At 46.4% G+C, this 17,391-nt stretch overlaps 1 protein-coding gene across 11 annotated transcripts in view; it reads right to left on the bottom strand.

Annotated features, from left to right (window-relative positions):
- Window positions 1–1,811: 1,811 nt before the first annotated feature.
- Window positions 1,812–17,391, bottom strand: part of FHIT (fragile histidine triad diadenosine triphosphatase) — a 1,116,384-nt gene continuing 1,100,804 nt past the window's right edge. For all 11 annotated transcript variants that reach the window (XM_050957602.1, XM_050957599.1, XM_050957598.1 and 8 more), the window contains 2 exons: window positions 16,704–16,813; window positions 1,812–2,694 (listed from right to left, as the gene is read on the bottom strand). In XM_050957602.1, the coding sequence (XP_050813559.1) occupies window positions 16,712–16,813 (102 nt within the window). In that variant the 3' untranslated portion in view covers window positions 1,812–2,694; window positions 16,704–16,711. The remainder of the gene's footprint in view (window positions 2,695–16,703; window positions 16,814–17,391) is intronic.

The following is a 17,391-nucleotide window of genomic DNA, read 5'->3' on the forward strand; positions in this document are numbered from 1 at the left end:
GTAATGCACAAAAGGATTTTTTTTTAACTAGACCTTTGATACGGTATCCTCATTAACACAAATGAAATGTTTCTTGCAGGTCAGTCATCATCTACTAGGCAGGCGTGATATAAAGTGGCTGGTATCCTGCCTTCATTGCTGGCTACAAAATTTAATACGAGAATATTCCATACTGAATATGAAGCCATCAAATGCAAGACTTGAAAATAGCTTGCAAATGTAATTGAAGCACAGGGTCTTCCATGGCCACCTACTTGTATGGAATGGCAATTGTCTTCCTTAGCGTTGAAGAACCAGCTCTATTTTACATATTCAAATGCGAAGGGAGGCCCTTTTAGACTGGTTCATTTGCTGGTTTCTTGGAAAGTGCTCAGTCTCGAAGCTTTTCTGGCTTGCCAGTGTGCCTTCCTTTTCTGTATCTCAACTCTTGTTCAGGGACTAAAACATACAGACTCTGTCAGAAGGGGATTTCTGTTTACTTTGACTGGAAATAAAATAGTATTAGAATGGTTGCGGCTTTTCAAAAGTCTGTGGAAGATGTCTGCTGTCATGTTAAATCTGTGATAGGAAACACAGGCATCCTGGAGCTACTTTTGCAAAGTATCAGAGCAATAACTAGAGCGAGGCTTGGAAGGATTAGCTTTATATGTCAATTTCATCGTACACACGCAAACCAACACAAATATTTCCTTCGCTAATAATCAAAATGCACTGACAGGCAAAGTAAGAGAAATGCTGCTTCAGAATTTGATTTGAGGATATTTACTTTGTACAGTTTGACATGTGATGTTGATGGTTATAAAGTTTTAACCATTTGACTCTCAACCTAACTGTCTGGCTTCTGCCCACAGCATTTCCTGCAACTGTGAAAATTTAAATTGATAAATACGGAAAAAAATGCATAAAACCCCATAATTCTATGTAACTGGGAAAATTTTAATTGATAATAATTGTAAAAATACTTACGCATAAACATTGCTATTATCTGTCACAAGTATAAAAAAATTAATTCTGCCAAGTCTGACGCTAGCCAAATGCCTTTGTTTTGCTCCTGATGTTACTCTCTGTATTTGCTCAGCAGGGCCGGCTCTAGCCATTTTGTCGCTCCAAGCACGGCGGCACGCCGTGGGGGGCGCTCTGCCACTCGCTGGTCCCGCGGCTCCGGTGGACCTCCCGCAGGCATGCCTGCGGATGCTCCACTGGAGCCCCGGGACCAGTGGACCCTCCGCAGGCATGCCTGCGGGAGGTCCACCGGAGCCTCCTGCCACCCTCCCGGCAACCGACAGAGCGCCCCCACGGCATGCCGCCCCAAGCATGTGCTTGGTGCGCTGGGGCCTGGAGCCGGCCCTGTTGCTCAGCACAGTTTATAAGTCAATGAGCCAAATTTATCCCTGGTCCTGGTCGGACTTTGGCCCAAGCACTGTGTATACCCTGGGCATTTTCACTAAGTCTCAAATCAGACTGTGCTTCTGTGACACTCCCAGAGGGATTATTTATTTACACATTTCTGGCATGTTTAATTTTGTTTGATGTAGTGTTGGGTCAATCTGGTGGCATCTGAATCCTGATTTGGCTTTGACTCCAAACTTCTCTGAAGTTCAGGTATGTTCACAGCTGATGGCCCATGTCAACCCCATTGCAAAGATGCTGTACAGGTTGCCGTGGTTTAAAGCAGCGACTGCAGAGTATCTGAACTACTGCTGTTCTCTCCCATTCTGCATTAAGAACACTGTTGTCCCACATACCATTGTTTGGAAAGGGATGACAAAAGCTGCCTTCTTCTAGTAACAACTGTAGACCTGAGCTACCCAAAGTTCAAGAGTGCCATCACTGGTGCTTCAGTTCAGGGCTCTTGCTAGTATATTAGATGTCCATTTGCCATTAGATTGTCCATAGCTAAATGCCTGCAGATGCTCCTCAGAGAAGCTCTGCAGATGAGCGTTATTACTGAGCGAGTACGTCACGTGAATAACAACCAACCAAAGTTAACACGTTTTGTTGCAAGCAACGACCCTTACATCATAGGCTGTAACGTGCTGAATATCACATGAGCAGCTTCACATTTTGATGAATTCCCTAAAGTGTATTGCACTATTTTAAGCCCCTACAGCTTTGTACCAACACAGTCTAAGTAAGAGAGGAATGTATGATTTTAAGAAAGTTTATGCATTTCTTATTCAATAATCTTATCTAGCAAACTGGTAACTCTCCAGGCTTATCGTATCCAGGCTATAACAAAGCTTTGGTTTCTGAGACGCATACTAGTACTAAAAGGTGTAATTTTTCTGCACTACAATACATTACAAACAGAATATTTTTAGGCACAACATGGGGCCAATGTTTTGTAATGTAGCCAGATAAATGTAATGTAACACACCAGACAAATATTGCTGCTAATATTTAATTTCAGTTTAGGCCCAGGGCCAATTTTAAAAGATTATTTCCCAAGTACATCATTCAAAAGTCTGAGCCATTATGCAAGAGGTTGTGTTGAATCCAGTCTGTCAGTCGTCTTAGGTGAAATTCAACTCCGCCACTATCCAATGGTACAATAAAGTGTTTCATGGATGAATCCATTGTTTGTGGAATGTCATCTAAGCTAGTTAGCTGCAGATCCAATGTCACAGGGCACTTGGAGAACGAGTCCCTTTTTTGGTTTTCTTATGCTCCAGGATTTGTTCCAGATTGTCTCACCTGAAAAATAGTGACCATTACAAGCTCCACTAGCCAGTAAGCTAAATGCCATAACATATTTGATCTGTATTAGTAAGATAAAATGAGTTTGTTTATTGTTAATTGGCTAGATGCTGATTAGCACTGTGCAAAGGGAACCAGTGATTATGATGGAGAAAATGAAATATTCAGGGTTAAAGCCAGCTAGCGCGTATTCCAGTTCATATGGCAGCAGCTAGTATTTGGAGGGGAGATCAAGCCCATGTGCCAATAGTGATATTACCTTGTGGTCATATAGCGCTTTTCAGACGTGGATCTCAAAGCACTTTGAAAGGAGGTTAGTTCCATTATGTTTATTTCACTGAAGAGAAACTAAGCCACAGAGTGAGGAAGGGCTAGATTCAGAAGGGAACTCAGGCATGGCCATGCTGAGTGTCACCACACCTTACTTTTAGGTAGATACAAAATCACAGCAATGCACAAAGCCTGGATTATCTGTCTAGGCTCCCTAGACGATGAATGGAGGGAGAGAGGTGCCTCAGAATGCAATTCACAAAAGCCAGCCTGCTAGGTGGCTCCTCGGCTGGGCTTGCCTATGGGAGATGCCAAGATGAGGGAGTTGGGGCCTAAATCGGGCAGGGGGGATTATTTATCAGAAGAGACATTGAAGCAATGTATCTGTCTCCTGGGTGAATGCTCTAACCACCTGGCTACAGAGTCATTCCCATGCTTACTCTCTCTCTCTGGCCCAGTGGGCCGAGAATTATTTACTCACAGTGCAAGAGCTTCACCAAGAGAGGCTGGGGAACCCCACATCAGACTAGCCCAGAGCCCTCTGGCTAGGACCCTCATGAATGGCGGCAGACTCCCGTTCAAATCCCTTCTCCCCTTCGGGGGGGCCTTGAATCAGAAGTCTTCTGCATTCCGGCTGAGTACACGAACCACGGAGCTAAAAGCTTTGTTTATGAGGGATGTTCTCCTCCTCCCCAAACTCCAGCTATTTGGTGTGAGCTCATCCGCAGAGCCCAACCCAGTAACAGAGCTCTGAGCACCTGAGGGCGGATTTTGTGCCTCACAGAGGGGCCTGATGCTCAGATTTGGCATCTTTTGTGAATCTAACGCCAAAAGATTTGGCCAAGAATAGGCCAGGGGCAGCGCTTGGCCTAGAACCCCTCTTTCCTGTCAGCCCTCTACTCTAGCCATTGGGCCATCCAGCCTTGCAGAGAGCTTCCTGTAAACGCACTTTACAATCATAGTCCCTTCCGTGCCATTAGAAAGCTTGATTCTGCATGCTGCAGCATTCATGGGACGGCCTAGTGAAGTCAGTGTGGCTCCATGCGGGTGCAAGGATCTGGCGGGGAGGGGTTGAGAGGAGCGAGCAAGGGACTTGGTCTTGGTGGGGGAAGAGGCAGTGTGGGAGGCGGGGCCTTGGGGCAAGCGGCAGTGTGGGGGCGGGGCCTTGGGGCAAGAGGCAGTGTGAGGGCATGGCCTTGGGGCAAGAGGCAATGCAGGGATGGGGCCTTGGAGGAAGAGGTGGTGCAGGGGTGGGGCCTTGGGGGAAGAGGCAGCGCAGGGGCAGGGCCTTGGAGGAAGAGGTGGTGCGGGGGCAGGGCTTTGGGGGAAGAGGTGGTGCAGGGGCGGGGCTTTGGGGCAAGAAGAAGAGCAGGGGCAAGGCCTTGGAGGAAGAGGTGGTGTGGGGGCAGGGTCTTGGGGCAAGAGGCAGAACAGGGACTGGGCCTTGGGGGAAGAGGCAGTGCAGGGGAAGGGCCTTGGGGGAAGGGGCAGAGCAGGGGCAGGGCCTTGGGGGAAGAGGAGGTGTGGGGGGCAGGGCCTTGGAGGAAGGGGTGGTGTGGGGGCAGGGTCTTGGGGCAAGAGGCAGAGCAGGGGCAGGGTCTTGGGGGAAGAGGCAGTGCAGGGGAAGGGCCTTGGGGCAAGAGGCAAGAGCAGGGGCGGGGCCTTGGAGGAAGAGGTGGTGTGGGGGCGGGGCCTTGGGGCAAGAGGCAGAGCCTTGGGGGAAGAGGTGGTGTGGGGACGGGGCCTTGGGGCAAGAGGCAGAGCAGGGGCTGGACCTTGGGGGAAGAGGTGGTGTGGGGGTAGGGCCTTGGGTCCAGAGGCAGCACAGGGGCAGGGCCTTGGGGGAAGGGAGTTTGGGGCGAAGTGGTGACATGGGAGGTGGGGCCACACTTCAAGCGCCATGGCCCTCCTGCTTTTAGAAAGCTTTCACTGATCCTGCTTCTGGATGGAGCCCCTGCCCCCAGAAACTTTCAAGGTGCCCTATGAATCCATAGCCCAGCCTTGGGCCAGCCCTCAAGCAGAGAATTTCACCCGCAAAAGAAAGCTCAAAGGCAGTCTACCCTTGAGTTCTTTGCAGGAAAAGTCCCTTTCATCACCCCTTTACTGTGCTATATGTAGCATGACTCAAAGGGCCATCAGGTGTCCTCGATCTGTAATCATGAGCGAAGCTGCGTGTGCACAGTGAGGACACAATATGTCCCATCCTGATACACACTGGTGGCCACACTGACCGGAGGGTGCCACTGGAATAGATAAATGCCAAGACAGGTCCTGACTAAGGAGAACAGTCAATCACAGCCCTGAAAATCTAACTACCTCCCCTTGGCAAAGCTACATTGAAATCACTGCGTTGCATCATCAAGCACGTTTTCAAATGTCTTCACTAACTTGCATCCATAGAAGGTTTGCAGTTGCTCATACCCAGGTATCTGCACATGCAAAGGCTAACATGCAGAAACACGTTAGCATTTGTGAATGCAATGACCAGGCCTTCCATGGGTACCAAAGTGTTGTGGTGACTGCGAGGGGACAAATGGGAAGGACAAATTGTACAATGTGTCCAACATCGCTCCCTTTTCACGTATCAACTCCCCTGAATGGCTATTTCTACCTTGCCATCGCCACAGCTTGGCTATTGAAACTCACATACGGGAGCACGTCAGCTACAAGATCATATTCAGATTGCTGCTTTGAATCTCTCTCTCATGTTATGCCCACAACAGTACAGTAACAGCACTTGGATAGTAGTTGAGTGTGCTGTTTTGCTTGGTGTCTTACCACCTGCCCGCATCATTGTTTGGTTGTCTCTTCTCCCTGAAATGTTTCCCCATTACGCGGCATTTTGAGCTCCAGTGTCTCCACTGTATGCCGCCCCTTGCAGGGCAGCCTGTAAGTTACTTGTGAATCTGCTTTAAACAGGGCCTCCCTGCTTAGTCAGTGTATCTTGTAACTCATGCCATGGATGAGTCTGCAGGGATCAGAGCCCAGCTCCATTTAAGGTGACCAGATGTCTTGATTTTATAGGGACAGTCCTGATTTTTGGGTCTTTTTCTTATATAGGTTCCTATTACCCCCCACCCTCAACCCGATTTTTCACATTTGCTGTCTGGTCACCCTAGCTCCATTTCAGCACAGGTTCAGCTCTGAAAGCCTTTGACTCCTCTTTTCATCAGTCTTCTCTGAAACGTCATCATTGCCCTATGCCTCTCCTTCCGTTCTTTTCTAGATCCCAGGACACTCCGCTCCCTAAGTTGTGCCCACCCCCGCACTGATTAATCAAGCATGAAACCAGATCGCCCTATCTGGCTGTTGATATTTGGGATTCAAACTTTTGTGTGAACAGAACGTCTGACCCTTCTGATTTTGCAGTATTAACACTAATAAAAGTAAGACTTTGTACAGTGCAATTAAATGCATCTGCCTCTCTGGCTGATGCTTCTACTGCAGCTATAACCACAGGACGTAGGTGCTGAGCTGTGGCCCTCAAGGTACCCTACAAAGCTGAGTAAATATTGCTAACCCCAGCATCCCTTTGAAGTACATCCCTGTGCTGAGACCGCACTCAGTTAGTGCACCACTTAATCCTCAAATGAGGACTGATGTGGTACATAGCCTTTCTGGTGGCCCCCTGCACTGGGGTGAATTTCACTCAGACTGCCCTCCCCTGATTCTTCATTTTCACTGGGCTGCAAGGGAAAAAATCACTCTGACACACCCAGACTAGAACAAGAATCAACATTCATTTTGCTGTAGGAGATTATACATTAACACATCACACTTATGGGGAAACCTTTTCCCGTATGCATTACATGGTTCATTAGTAGCCACTGTAATTGCATTGCTCTTATATCTACATCTTCCATGTGAGAGATATTTTAAGAGACGTTAGACAAAGTTTTTACACTTCAGATGACACTCTCACAGACCAGGTTGTGTTTGTTCAGGAAGCTTCGGGTGATATTAACTTTTCCTTGCATTCCGTTGAAATGAAAAGAGATTACTTTATATTTACTTGTTTCTTATTGCAGGAAAACTAATTTTGGGGGAAGCATAGACCCTGTAATATGACACATTCTTCTCTTCAACCTTTCCAGCTCGTCAAAATAACGTCAAATACACACTGGGAACATTCTCGTCTATTGACGGATTCTTATGATGCTGTTTCTCAAGGTGACCTTTATGAAACCTATCACCTTTGGAGCTTACGGTTCACCCTCTTAGGTCATAATGGTTTCACGTGGACACTGGGTTCCTGATTTCTAATTGATGGTGCTCAGAGGCTGCTGAGTGTGTGAAATAATTAATGGTACTTAAGGCTGGAGTGTGTAGGACTCTCTATAGATGATTAGTAAAATGGGTGTTTGTGTAGTGATTGCAGTATGTGCAGACACTGCCTGAGTGCCGTCGCAGTCAGATCTCACCGATGCAGCGTGGTTAGTGCCACAGGGCTAAGATATAGCCCAGCCTGCCTGAGGGAGCCAGGCGGGGGGCCATGGCTTGCCCTTGCCCTTGCCCTCTTCTCCTCCCACTCCAGAGGAGTCTCCTGCTGCTATTGCGGGGATCTGAATTCTGCCCAGTGTGCAAGGCTGCAGTGGGGCGGGCCAGGGGATAGGATCCACTTGAAGGCAGATTCAGTGGCCAAGCACCCTGTGGAACTGGCTGTGGTGGGGGCTGCAGAGATGCACCACACCCTGGTCCCGGTTGGGGATTGTTCTCACGTCTGCAGCTTTTCTGCCTGCATGGAGCTAGAAGAGTTGGGCTTTGTTTGCCTAGCAGGGCCAGCTCTAGGCACCCGCATTCCAAGTATGTGCTTGGGGCAGCACTTTTCAAGGGGCGGCACTCCGGCCCTTTGGGGCAGCACCTTTGCTTTGGCAGCGGCACGTTGGAATTTTTTTTTTTTTGCTTGGGGCGGCAAAAAACCTGGAGCCAGCCCTGGTGGCTAGAGTGAATTTCACTCTGTGTGACCAAGCTGAAGGAGCTGTCCCCTGCTCCAGAGACTCCAGGGAGCTGAGTGACAACCGAAAGAGAAGGTGGAGGAGAAGAAAGCATAAACAATAGACTGCCCTAATGCCAAGCAAAGACGAGGCTTCCTGTGCTCCCAGGGGTCAGGGTCTCAGCTGCAGTTACCCGGCATAGCTCAGATGTAGTGATGCCCATTGCTACAAGGCAGTCACCTCCTGAGCACCCCCTTGTGGCCAGAGGAGCAAACACCCTACCTCAGTTTCCCCAAGTCAGGGCTCCATACATCCATAACTGCTCTGGGAGGCTCTCTTGCAGCCAATAATGCCACGCCTTTGGGGCTGGATTTATGAACAAACAACTCAAAGAGTCCTCCATGTCCCCTGTCAGCTACCTGTCAGCCTCATGCATTCATCCCTGGCATCTTCTCTCAGGCTGGAGGCTCTTCCTCACGATCAACTTGCTATTCAGTGCACAGCACCTTCTCGCTGGAGTCCTCCCCCGCTCTCCCAGCAGGAACTCCCCAGCCCTCAACCCCTTTCTTCCCTGGAGGTGGTCCAGCACCCTTTTGGGGCAGTCTGTCTCCAGCTTTGGGAGGCCAGTAGGGAAACCCCTCCCAGTCCCCAGCTCTCAGCCTTCTTTAGCCCTCTGGCTTCCAGGCACAAACCCATCCCCCCCAGGGTCAGAGATCTCCTGTTTTCTTCAACCTCTACCACAGTTTCCTCTTCCCATTCCTAGTCCCCTCTGGTTCTTTATACAGACCAGCTGTCCTCTATCAGGCTCCATCAAGAGTCTGTTAAGGAGGCACGGGTGGGCTGGACCAGTTCACTCTTACAGGGCTCATCCCACCCTGTGACACCCAGCTGAGAACCTGGTCTGGAGGAGGTGGCGACAGCAGGATCTGAACTCCACCAGTGCCCTCAGGGAGCCATTCTGCCTTCGGAGACAGAGAAAGAGAAGAATGTCTTTTCAACTTGGTCAGAGACTGGTGCCTAACGCCCACGGGCAGGGGGAGAGGGTTTACCTCAGAGAACCATCCCCAGTGCGCAGGATGCATTACTTGGAAATATTTTAAAAAGAATCCTGTATTTGGCATGACACCTAAAATATTCATGTGTTTAAACAATTAAAAGCGATTGGCTATATATAGCTCAGCAAGCAGTTGGCAACAGAGTATCACTATCAATCCTCTGTATGTAGGGGGACATTTTCACATCACATTTGAGGCTGACTACTTCTCTAAGGGCATAAAAGTATTTTCTCACTTGCAGATAAAATAGGAAATCTCAGTGAAACTTGTGACTATCCCATTTCTTGTCTCGGCTCAAGGACTGGAGCCAGATAGACTGAGGCTGCCTTAGAACAGAAGCTTATTTCCTATGAATCCTTTTAATCTTTAGTCTATTCTCAGGCAAGTGTGCTGTGTTTTGAAATTCAGGAGACATAAGAACAGCAAAACATTTACTCTGCTAACAAGACTCCTGATTTCTGTGATGGTTAGAAACCTGGAGAGATGCATCTGAAAACAGATCCTAAAATGTCAACAGTGCATTAAGAATTGCTCTGTAAAGGAGAACACTTTCTCCCTCATCCTGTCTCACACATTACAACATTTCGCAAAACTCATTGGGATAAATAACTGATCAGATGGTGGGTGATACTCAGATGGGAATGGCTGCTGAACATCCCAAGCAACGGTCATTTAGAGCAAATTCTCAGCTGCTGTGATCTTAAGCACTGATTTTTTAAAAAATTTTTTCCATAAAAGTAGTTTCCTTTTAGGTTTCGTTTAACCAGACCCAGAGGCTGAGATGCTGGAGGACATCCCCTCATTTTGGGGGCTGCGTCTGGCTTTGTACATGGCTCAGTTTTAACATTGCCTAGGACCATCACACACTGACTTGATTCAGCACCTGTGACAGTATTAAATAAGGCAGAGTTCGGAGGTGGAGGAGCAGCAGGGAGAAGCATGGACCTCTGTCAGATCGAAGGTATTTTACATTCTATGCATAAAGAAATCACAAAGAGCCATCCATTGAAGGCCGTGAACCTTCTTTTTCATACACTGTGAAATTCACCCCTGTCAGCGGATCAGCACCAGGACAGTGTTCGAGTGAAGCTTATGGCGTGGATTGAAGAGGAGTGATGACCTTGCAGTGTTTTCCTGCACAAGGCTGCATTTCAGTGAGCCAGTAAGTGCCACCATGGGCAGCCAATAAGGATAGCTGTGCTAGCTCAGTGCATTGCTTAAAAGGAACTAACCCCCGTCCCTTGCTTTAAATTCCGGTCCTCTCCTCTTGCAGCTTCTCGTGAGCTTAATCTTTGCTGGAGCGAGGTTGTAAGTATTCCGTGACTGACAGCTCAAGCTGGGGGTGTCCAAGAGATGATGGCGCATCCCGAGGAGCTGGGAGTACAATGAAGTGGAGAGAAAGACGTGAAGGAAGCAGGATTTGCGGATAACAGAGACCAACTAGGAACTGAACTCCCCTGTTAGTCTCATCTATTATCGAGGAGAGGAACCTTCTCATCTTCTCTAACTAAATATCTTCTTATCATCCCTGATAGAGTAACACATAGCTGGAAATGTTAAAAGTATTTATTTCTTCAAGCAACCCCCAGGACATTTCTGTTTGCCAGGGGTCTAACGTTCAAGCACCCCGCTCTGTCAGGAGCGTCAGGGGTGGAACAGCACTTGGCAGGTGTAGCAGGAAGAGAATTAAGAGCTTATTATTATAGTCAAATGATATTTCTCTTGCTTTCTTCTAGAAAAGGAAGCCATCAGCAGTTATTTTAGTCCTTGACCTAAAGACATCTGCAAGTGCTGACACTGGAATACATTAATGAGAGGAAAGAGAAATTGCTACTGAGTCTTTTTAAGGCATTAACTGCAATGTGATATCTCATTTTGCCAACCTATTGTACCCTTAAGTAAGAATTACAATTAAGCAGTTAACACGAGCCCATTGGGTCAGGATGGCAGGGCCCAGAATTGTGTGTATGTGCATGTGTTTAGGAGGGGACAGGCAATTGCGAGGAGGCAGCTCCTAGGCAGCATGCAAGAAGTGCTGCAAAGGATCAATGAAGGAAATATGAGTAATTTAAGCTGTGGTGACAACTGCCGGGCAGAAAGATAACACCATCTCAGTGACTGTATAGCCAATCAAATATAGCTAGGTGGGCCCTTTATGCCTAACACAGCTGCCATTACAGGTGATGCAATGGCAAAAGGCCGAGCTAAGTCTGAGGGTAGCTAGGGAAGCTCTGAGAGTTTAAAGCCCAACCTGCTCAGGAGCAAAGGCCTAATTCCTACCCCTGCTTCCTGGGGCTGTGTTGCATGGGGAAAGCAGAGCAGTGCTGGATCCTGCAGGGCAGAGTGGCTCAGGATAGGCTGGCAGGTGAAAGAGGTACACCCTGCGATGGATACATGAGCCACTCTCTAGTGAAAATCAAGCGTCGCTTTGACTTCGACTGAAGAGGGTACTTGCCGAGTTTAAAATGTAGCAGTTACGCTGCAGTAAGTAATTATCCAAAAGCTCTGAAAATGAGGTGGAAACCCCGAAGAAGGGGGTGAATTAGGTAGATAGTTTCAATATTTTCAATTATTCAAAACTATTGCATAGGCACAGTGTCAAATATAATATTTGAACCTTGGGAGCCCGGGCTATGCAATATGCTTAACCAGGCGCCTAGCTTTAAGCACCTGAGCTGTCCCTTTGAAATCAACCAAGCGCATTAGCTCAGAGGTGGCCAAAATGAGCAAACTTGATGAACTGACATTTCTCGTAGCCGGGCACTTAGCCAGAACAACAGAGAAGGAGGCCTACACCACCACTGCTCTTTGCCTCCAGAATTTCTACATTCAGCGTTTTTTGACTATCCCATGGGCCATGTTCAAATCTCAGTCAAAATTGGGTCAAAATTCGATTTGCTAGGATAACTCCTAAGACTCTGCTGAGGTGAAAAACAAAAACAGCACTGAAGGAAAATTTCTGTGACCTTGTTAATTTGCCAGGAGTTTTCAATCTTTCTGCTGCTGAAAGCAGGGTCCAGGGAGTGGGCAACGGAGGAGAAGCTCCAAGGATGTGCACTTTACATTAAGTTCAGAGCATTTTAGCATCAGAAGAAAAAACACTCTGAGGGAGAAGAGTTTGACAGTGATGCCTTGGTGTTTGGAATTACAGAAGCTCCCCGATTTATGCAAAGCGTTCCATTCTGGAACCCCTTGCTAAGTCAAGTTTTGCGTAAGTCAGGAATGTATCTCTGATAATTACACCAAAAAAAAAACAACAACAAAAACAAACAAACAAAGAATAACTTATAGAACTTTTTCCATAAGTCTGGATTTCCGTACGTCGGGTTTACACAATCCTCGGAGCATCTGTATAGGCTAAAAAGCATAGCCTTGAACTGGGCAAAACCCTCTTGCGATGAGGACACCATTCATGAATAATTTAATGGTGTCAGGCCTAGGAAAAGAACGGACACTAATACCTGAATGGGCTGACCTAAGCTGCTGATTCAGCTCTCTCGCAGAAACTCATTTACATTAATAGAGCTCTGCACATGGGTCGAAGGGCAGCCGAGTGGATCTGCTTGCAGTGTTGGGCTCTTACTATCTACCTAGCTTAGGGTTTTACATTTCTGCACCTTTCTGTAGGGTCTAGCGATACTAGGGAACAGGATGACCACTGCCTCTTATGCACCTATTTATAATGTATAGGAGTAAGAACTGTGTGATCAGGGGAAACGTTAGTTTGAGTGACACATGCTGGAGGTCTCATGCTGCCAGTACTAAAACATCCTGGACTGTTAATGCTGATTTTCAATGAGCGTTGGAGTTCCGGGGCAATTCCAGAAGACTGGAAGAAAGCTAATATTACGCATATTTAAAAAAGAGTAAATGGGATGACAGAGATAATCTCGCATCAGGTAATCAGACATCAGTCTGACATTGATCCCAGGCAAGATAATACAGCAGCTGATATGGGACTTCATTAAAAAAGAATTAAAGGAAGGTAATGTAATTAATGCAAGTCAACATAACTTTATGGAGAATAGATCCTGTCAAACTAACTTGATACATTTTTTTAGGAGATTACAAGTTAGGCTGATAAAGGTAACAGTGTTGATGCACTTCTGTAAGGCACTTCACTTGGTACCACATGGCATTTTGATTAAAAAACTAGAATTATATAAAATTAATATGGTACACATTAAATGGATTAAAAATTGGCTAACTGATAGGTCTCAAAACCTTACAAGAGGAGACTTAAGGAGTTTGACTTGTTTAGCCTAACAAATCAAAAAGACAAACACTAGTGAGGGAGAGGAGTTATTTAAGTTAAGGGCCAATATTGGCACAAGAACAAATGGATAGAAACTGGCCATCTGTAAGTTTAGGCTTGAAATTAGACAAAGGTGTCTAACCATTAGAGGAATGAGGTTTTGGAACAGCCTCTAAAGCAGTGGACTAGGGGGAAAAAGCCTAATTTGTTTCAAGATTGAGCTTGTTAAGTTTATGGAGCGGTATGATGAGCTTGCCTACAATGGCATATGGCCCCTCCATGACTACTATTACCAAGTATCTCCAATGGCCAGAGATGGGACACTAGATGGAGAGGCTCTGAGTTAAAACTGTGGTTGGTGAGGCTTTGAGTTACAACAGGTATCTGCCTGTTGGGTCTTGCCTACATACTCAGGGTCTAACTGATCACCATATTTGGGGTTGAGAAAGCATTTGCCCCCGGATCAGATTGGCAGAGACCCTGGGGGTTTTGTGCCTTCCTCTGCAGCATAGGGCATGGATCTCTTGCTGGTTTGAATTAGAGTAAATGGTGGATTCTCTATAACTTTAAAACTTTAAATCCAGATTTGAGGACTTCAGTAGCTCACCCAGAGGTTAGGTGCCTACTACAGAAGTATGTGGGTGAGGTTCTGTGGCCTGCGATGTGCAGGAGGTCAGAGTATGTGCTCATGATGGTCTCCTCTGAAATTAAGGTCTAGAAGTCTAGGGGGAAATCATCACTGAGTGGGTGTATTTCCAGTGGGGTCCCACAGGGATGAGTTCATGGCCCTATACTATTTCACATTTTTATCAATGACCTGGAAGAAAACCTAAAATAATCACCGATAAAGTTTGCAGATGACACAAAAATTGGGGGAGTGGTAAATAATGAAGAGGAGAGATCACTGATACAGAGCAATCTGGATCGGATGGTAAACTGGGCACAAGCAAACAATGTGTGTTTTAATACGGCTAAATGTAAAATGTATACATCTAGGAACAGAAAATGTAGACCACACTTTCAGGATGAGGACTCTATCCTGGGAATCAGTGACTCTAAATAAGATTTGAAAGTCATGGTGGATAACCAGCTGAACATGAGCTCCCAAAGTGACTCTGTTATCAAAAGAGTGAACGTGATCCTGGGATGCATAAACACAGGGGAATCTCGGCTAGGAGTAGAGCAGTTGTTTTACCTCTCTTTTTGGCACTGGCACAACCACTGTTGGAATCCTGTGTCCAGTTCAAGAAGGATGCTGATAAATTTGAGAGGATTGCCATGAGAATTAAAGGATTAGATAACCTGCCTTATAGTGACTGACTCAAGGAGCTCAATCTATGTATCTTAACAAAGAGAAAGTTAAAGGGCGACTTGATCATAGTTATAGGTATCTACACGGGGAATAAATATTTAATAATGGACTCTTCAGTTTAACAGAGAAAGGTCTAACATGATCCAATGGCTGGAAGTTTAAGCTAGAAAATTTAGATTGGAAATAAGGTGTACATTTTTAATGGTGAGATTAATTAACCTCTGGAACAATTTTCCAAGGGTTGTGGTGGATTCTCCATCACTGACCATTTTAAAATCAATATTGGATGTTTTCCTAAAAGCTCTGCTCTAGGAATTATTTTGGGGAAGTTCTCTAGCCTGTCTTATACAGGAGGTCTGACTAGATGATCACAATGATCCCTTCTGGCCTTGAAATTTATGGATCTATTAATCTGACTGGTACACAAAGGAATCTTAGTTAGGCACCCAACTTTCATTGAATTTCAATAGCATTTGGGCACCAAATTCACATAGACTCCTTTGAAAATCCCAGCGAGTCTTTCATTTATAACTAGACCAGAAGAAGCCCTACAAAATATACAGCAGGGAAAGAGCCCTGCATTGGAAAATAAATGGGTCCAAGCAGTCTTTTCAATCTCCATGTTATAAAGTACAGCAAAGTCCAGTCTGCATGAATGCTGCAGTAAGTTAATTACTTCTCTAAACAGAACCTCTTGTTATTGCACAATTGTGATTGAATGTGCATCATCTAAGAATACCTCCCTTCTGCCTACGTTGGACATTTTCTAATTGCATCCTCCTCTTGTGAATAAATGAGAGGTGAGCCAGGAAAAGTTCACGGCGAAAAGGATCTGAGGAATTGAAAACAAGTGACACAGTAGCTAAGAACCTGACAATCAAAACTCATTATGGCCACGCATATTAGCTGAGCGACCTGTGGAGTTTAAGCCAAAGATTTCCCAAGTTGTGCTGCAAATAGCAAGTCGCAGCCACAAGGCAGACAGATTTGTAGGCTTCCTGCTCCCTAGGACACAAAATATGAAACAGTGAGAAACAACAGAGAAATGAGTGTGCTGGACGATGCTAACGACCGACGGGGAAGAGAAGAGAAAACTTGTGGCACTATCACAGAGCTGTACATCCTTGCAGAACACAGATGGGTCCCAGGGGGCCAATTCCTTTCTATTGGAAGGATCCCACATCTGGGACTCCAGGTATGAGATGAAAATATCTCAATTTCGACAGCACCAAATGTTAGCAGTTGCCACACTCTTTTTATCCGCCCCTCCAAAATTTCTTCTTTTAGGGCCAATGGAAAATTTATCATAATGTGCAACTTCCCAGCAGGTTTATTTTGAGCGTGAAACTGAACTGCTGAGTTAAGACTTACAAACATAAAGTAGCACTTGTAATAGGGTTAGCACTGGGCCTTGCATATACTATACAGATATTTGCATAAAATGCACAGAGTGGTCTCTCTCTAAAACGTGAACATTTATCAAGTTACCCCACATATTCGGAGATATTTCCTACTGTGAATATCAGGAAAGCTGGGGCCTGCCAGACACCACTGGGTGGAAGCTGTTAGCAAATTGTGCCTGTTTCAGTGAGCTAGGTCTTACTTCCTGGGCATGGCTTGCTGAGTATCTCTCCAAGCCGGTGCTGATGAGCTTGAGGAGCGTAGTGGACGCAGCATATTCTTTTAGAACCACAGTGCTACGTACATAACAAACCCAAGAAACTGCCTGGCCTTCCTTTGTGACCCTTGTGCTCCCTTCCCTCTCTTGCCGCTTTTATCATTTTTCTGCTCCCTGTAAGCTTGATTGTAAATGCCTTAGGGCAGGGTCTGTGCCTGCTAGGTCTGGCTGCACTGCAATAAAAAATCTGTGACACCAAGTCTCAAAGCCCAGGCCAGCTGACTCGGTTTGCGGGGCTAAACACGTCAATGTAGACATTCAAGCTCAGGTTGGTGTCTCGGCTCTGAGACCCTCCTCCCCTTCATGAGGCCTCCTCCCCCGCACTCCAGCCCAAGTCTGAAAAGTTGTGCTGCCATTGTATTGCCCCACAGCCTGAGCTCTGCGTCAGCTGAGCCAGGCTCTGCGACCTAGTGCTTTTCTCGCAATGTAGACGTACCCTACAATGCCCATTTTGGGTGCTGCATAAATCAATAAATCTGTACCATCTCTTAGGAATCTTTACCTCAGATTTTACTGAAAATATTTCTTCAGGCTTGCTGCTTCAGCTGCCATTTCATCCTCAGACCTCCACTTGACAGGGGAGTCCTCTTCTCCTTTGTCGTGACGTTCCAGCTTAGAAAAACACAAAACAAAGACTGGAGTTCGTTAATGGTCTCCCAATTCTTCCCCTGTCAGAACCACCATGGGAGTGGGCGTGTGTGGTATGGATGGACTCTGAGCTAGGCCGTGAATGGTATCGATGGACTCGGGGCAAGAGAAAGAGTGGTGTGGATGTAGAGGGTGAGCACGGATGGATTCTGTATGGTGAAGGGGAAGTACTGCTCGATTCTCAGGGTGGGAGGGGAAGAGCAGGTATTAATCAACTCTCTGGAGTGAGGCAGGTCAGGAACAGGATAATTAACAGTGACTGTGAATGTGGGGGTAATTGATGGATTGGGATGACAGTTGAGTGTTTTGGAAGGAGCTGTGCTGGCGGCAACCGCTATGACATTTTATAGGAATTTTATGCTAAATTTCCCTCTGGTTTTTGCTTCACCATGCGGGTAGGTATGGCCGTGGCCCCGGCCCCAAACCTTCCTGCACAGAGAGACCCAACTGCCAACGTGCTGCAGAGGACCAATGGTTTATTCAGGCACTTTTCAATACAGGCACTTTTTCTCTTCCCCATCCTCCCCATAACAAGAGCAGGA

This window comes from Gopherus flavomarginatus, chromosome 6, assembly GCF_025201925.1.
Source record: "Gopherus flavomarginatus isolate rGopFla2 chromosome 6, rGopFla2.mat.asm, whole genome shotgun sequence".
In the NCBI taxonomy this organism is placed as follows: Eukaryota; Metazoa; Chordata; order Testudines; family Testudinidae; genus Gopherus; species Gopherus flavomarginatus.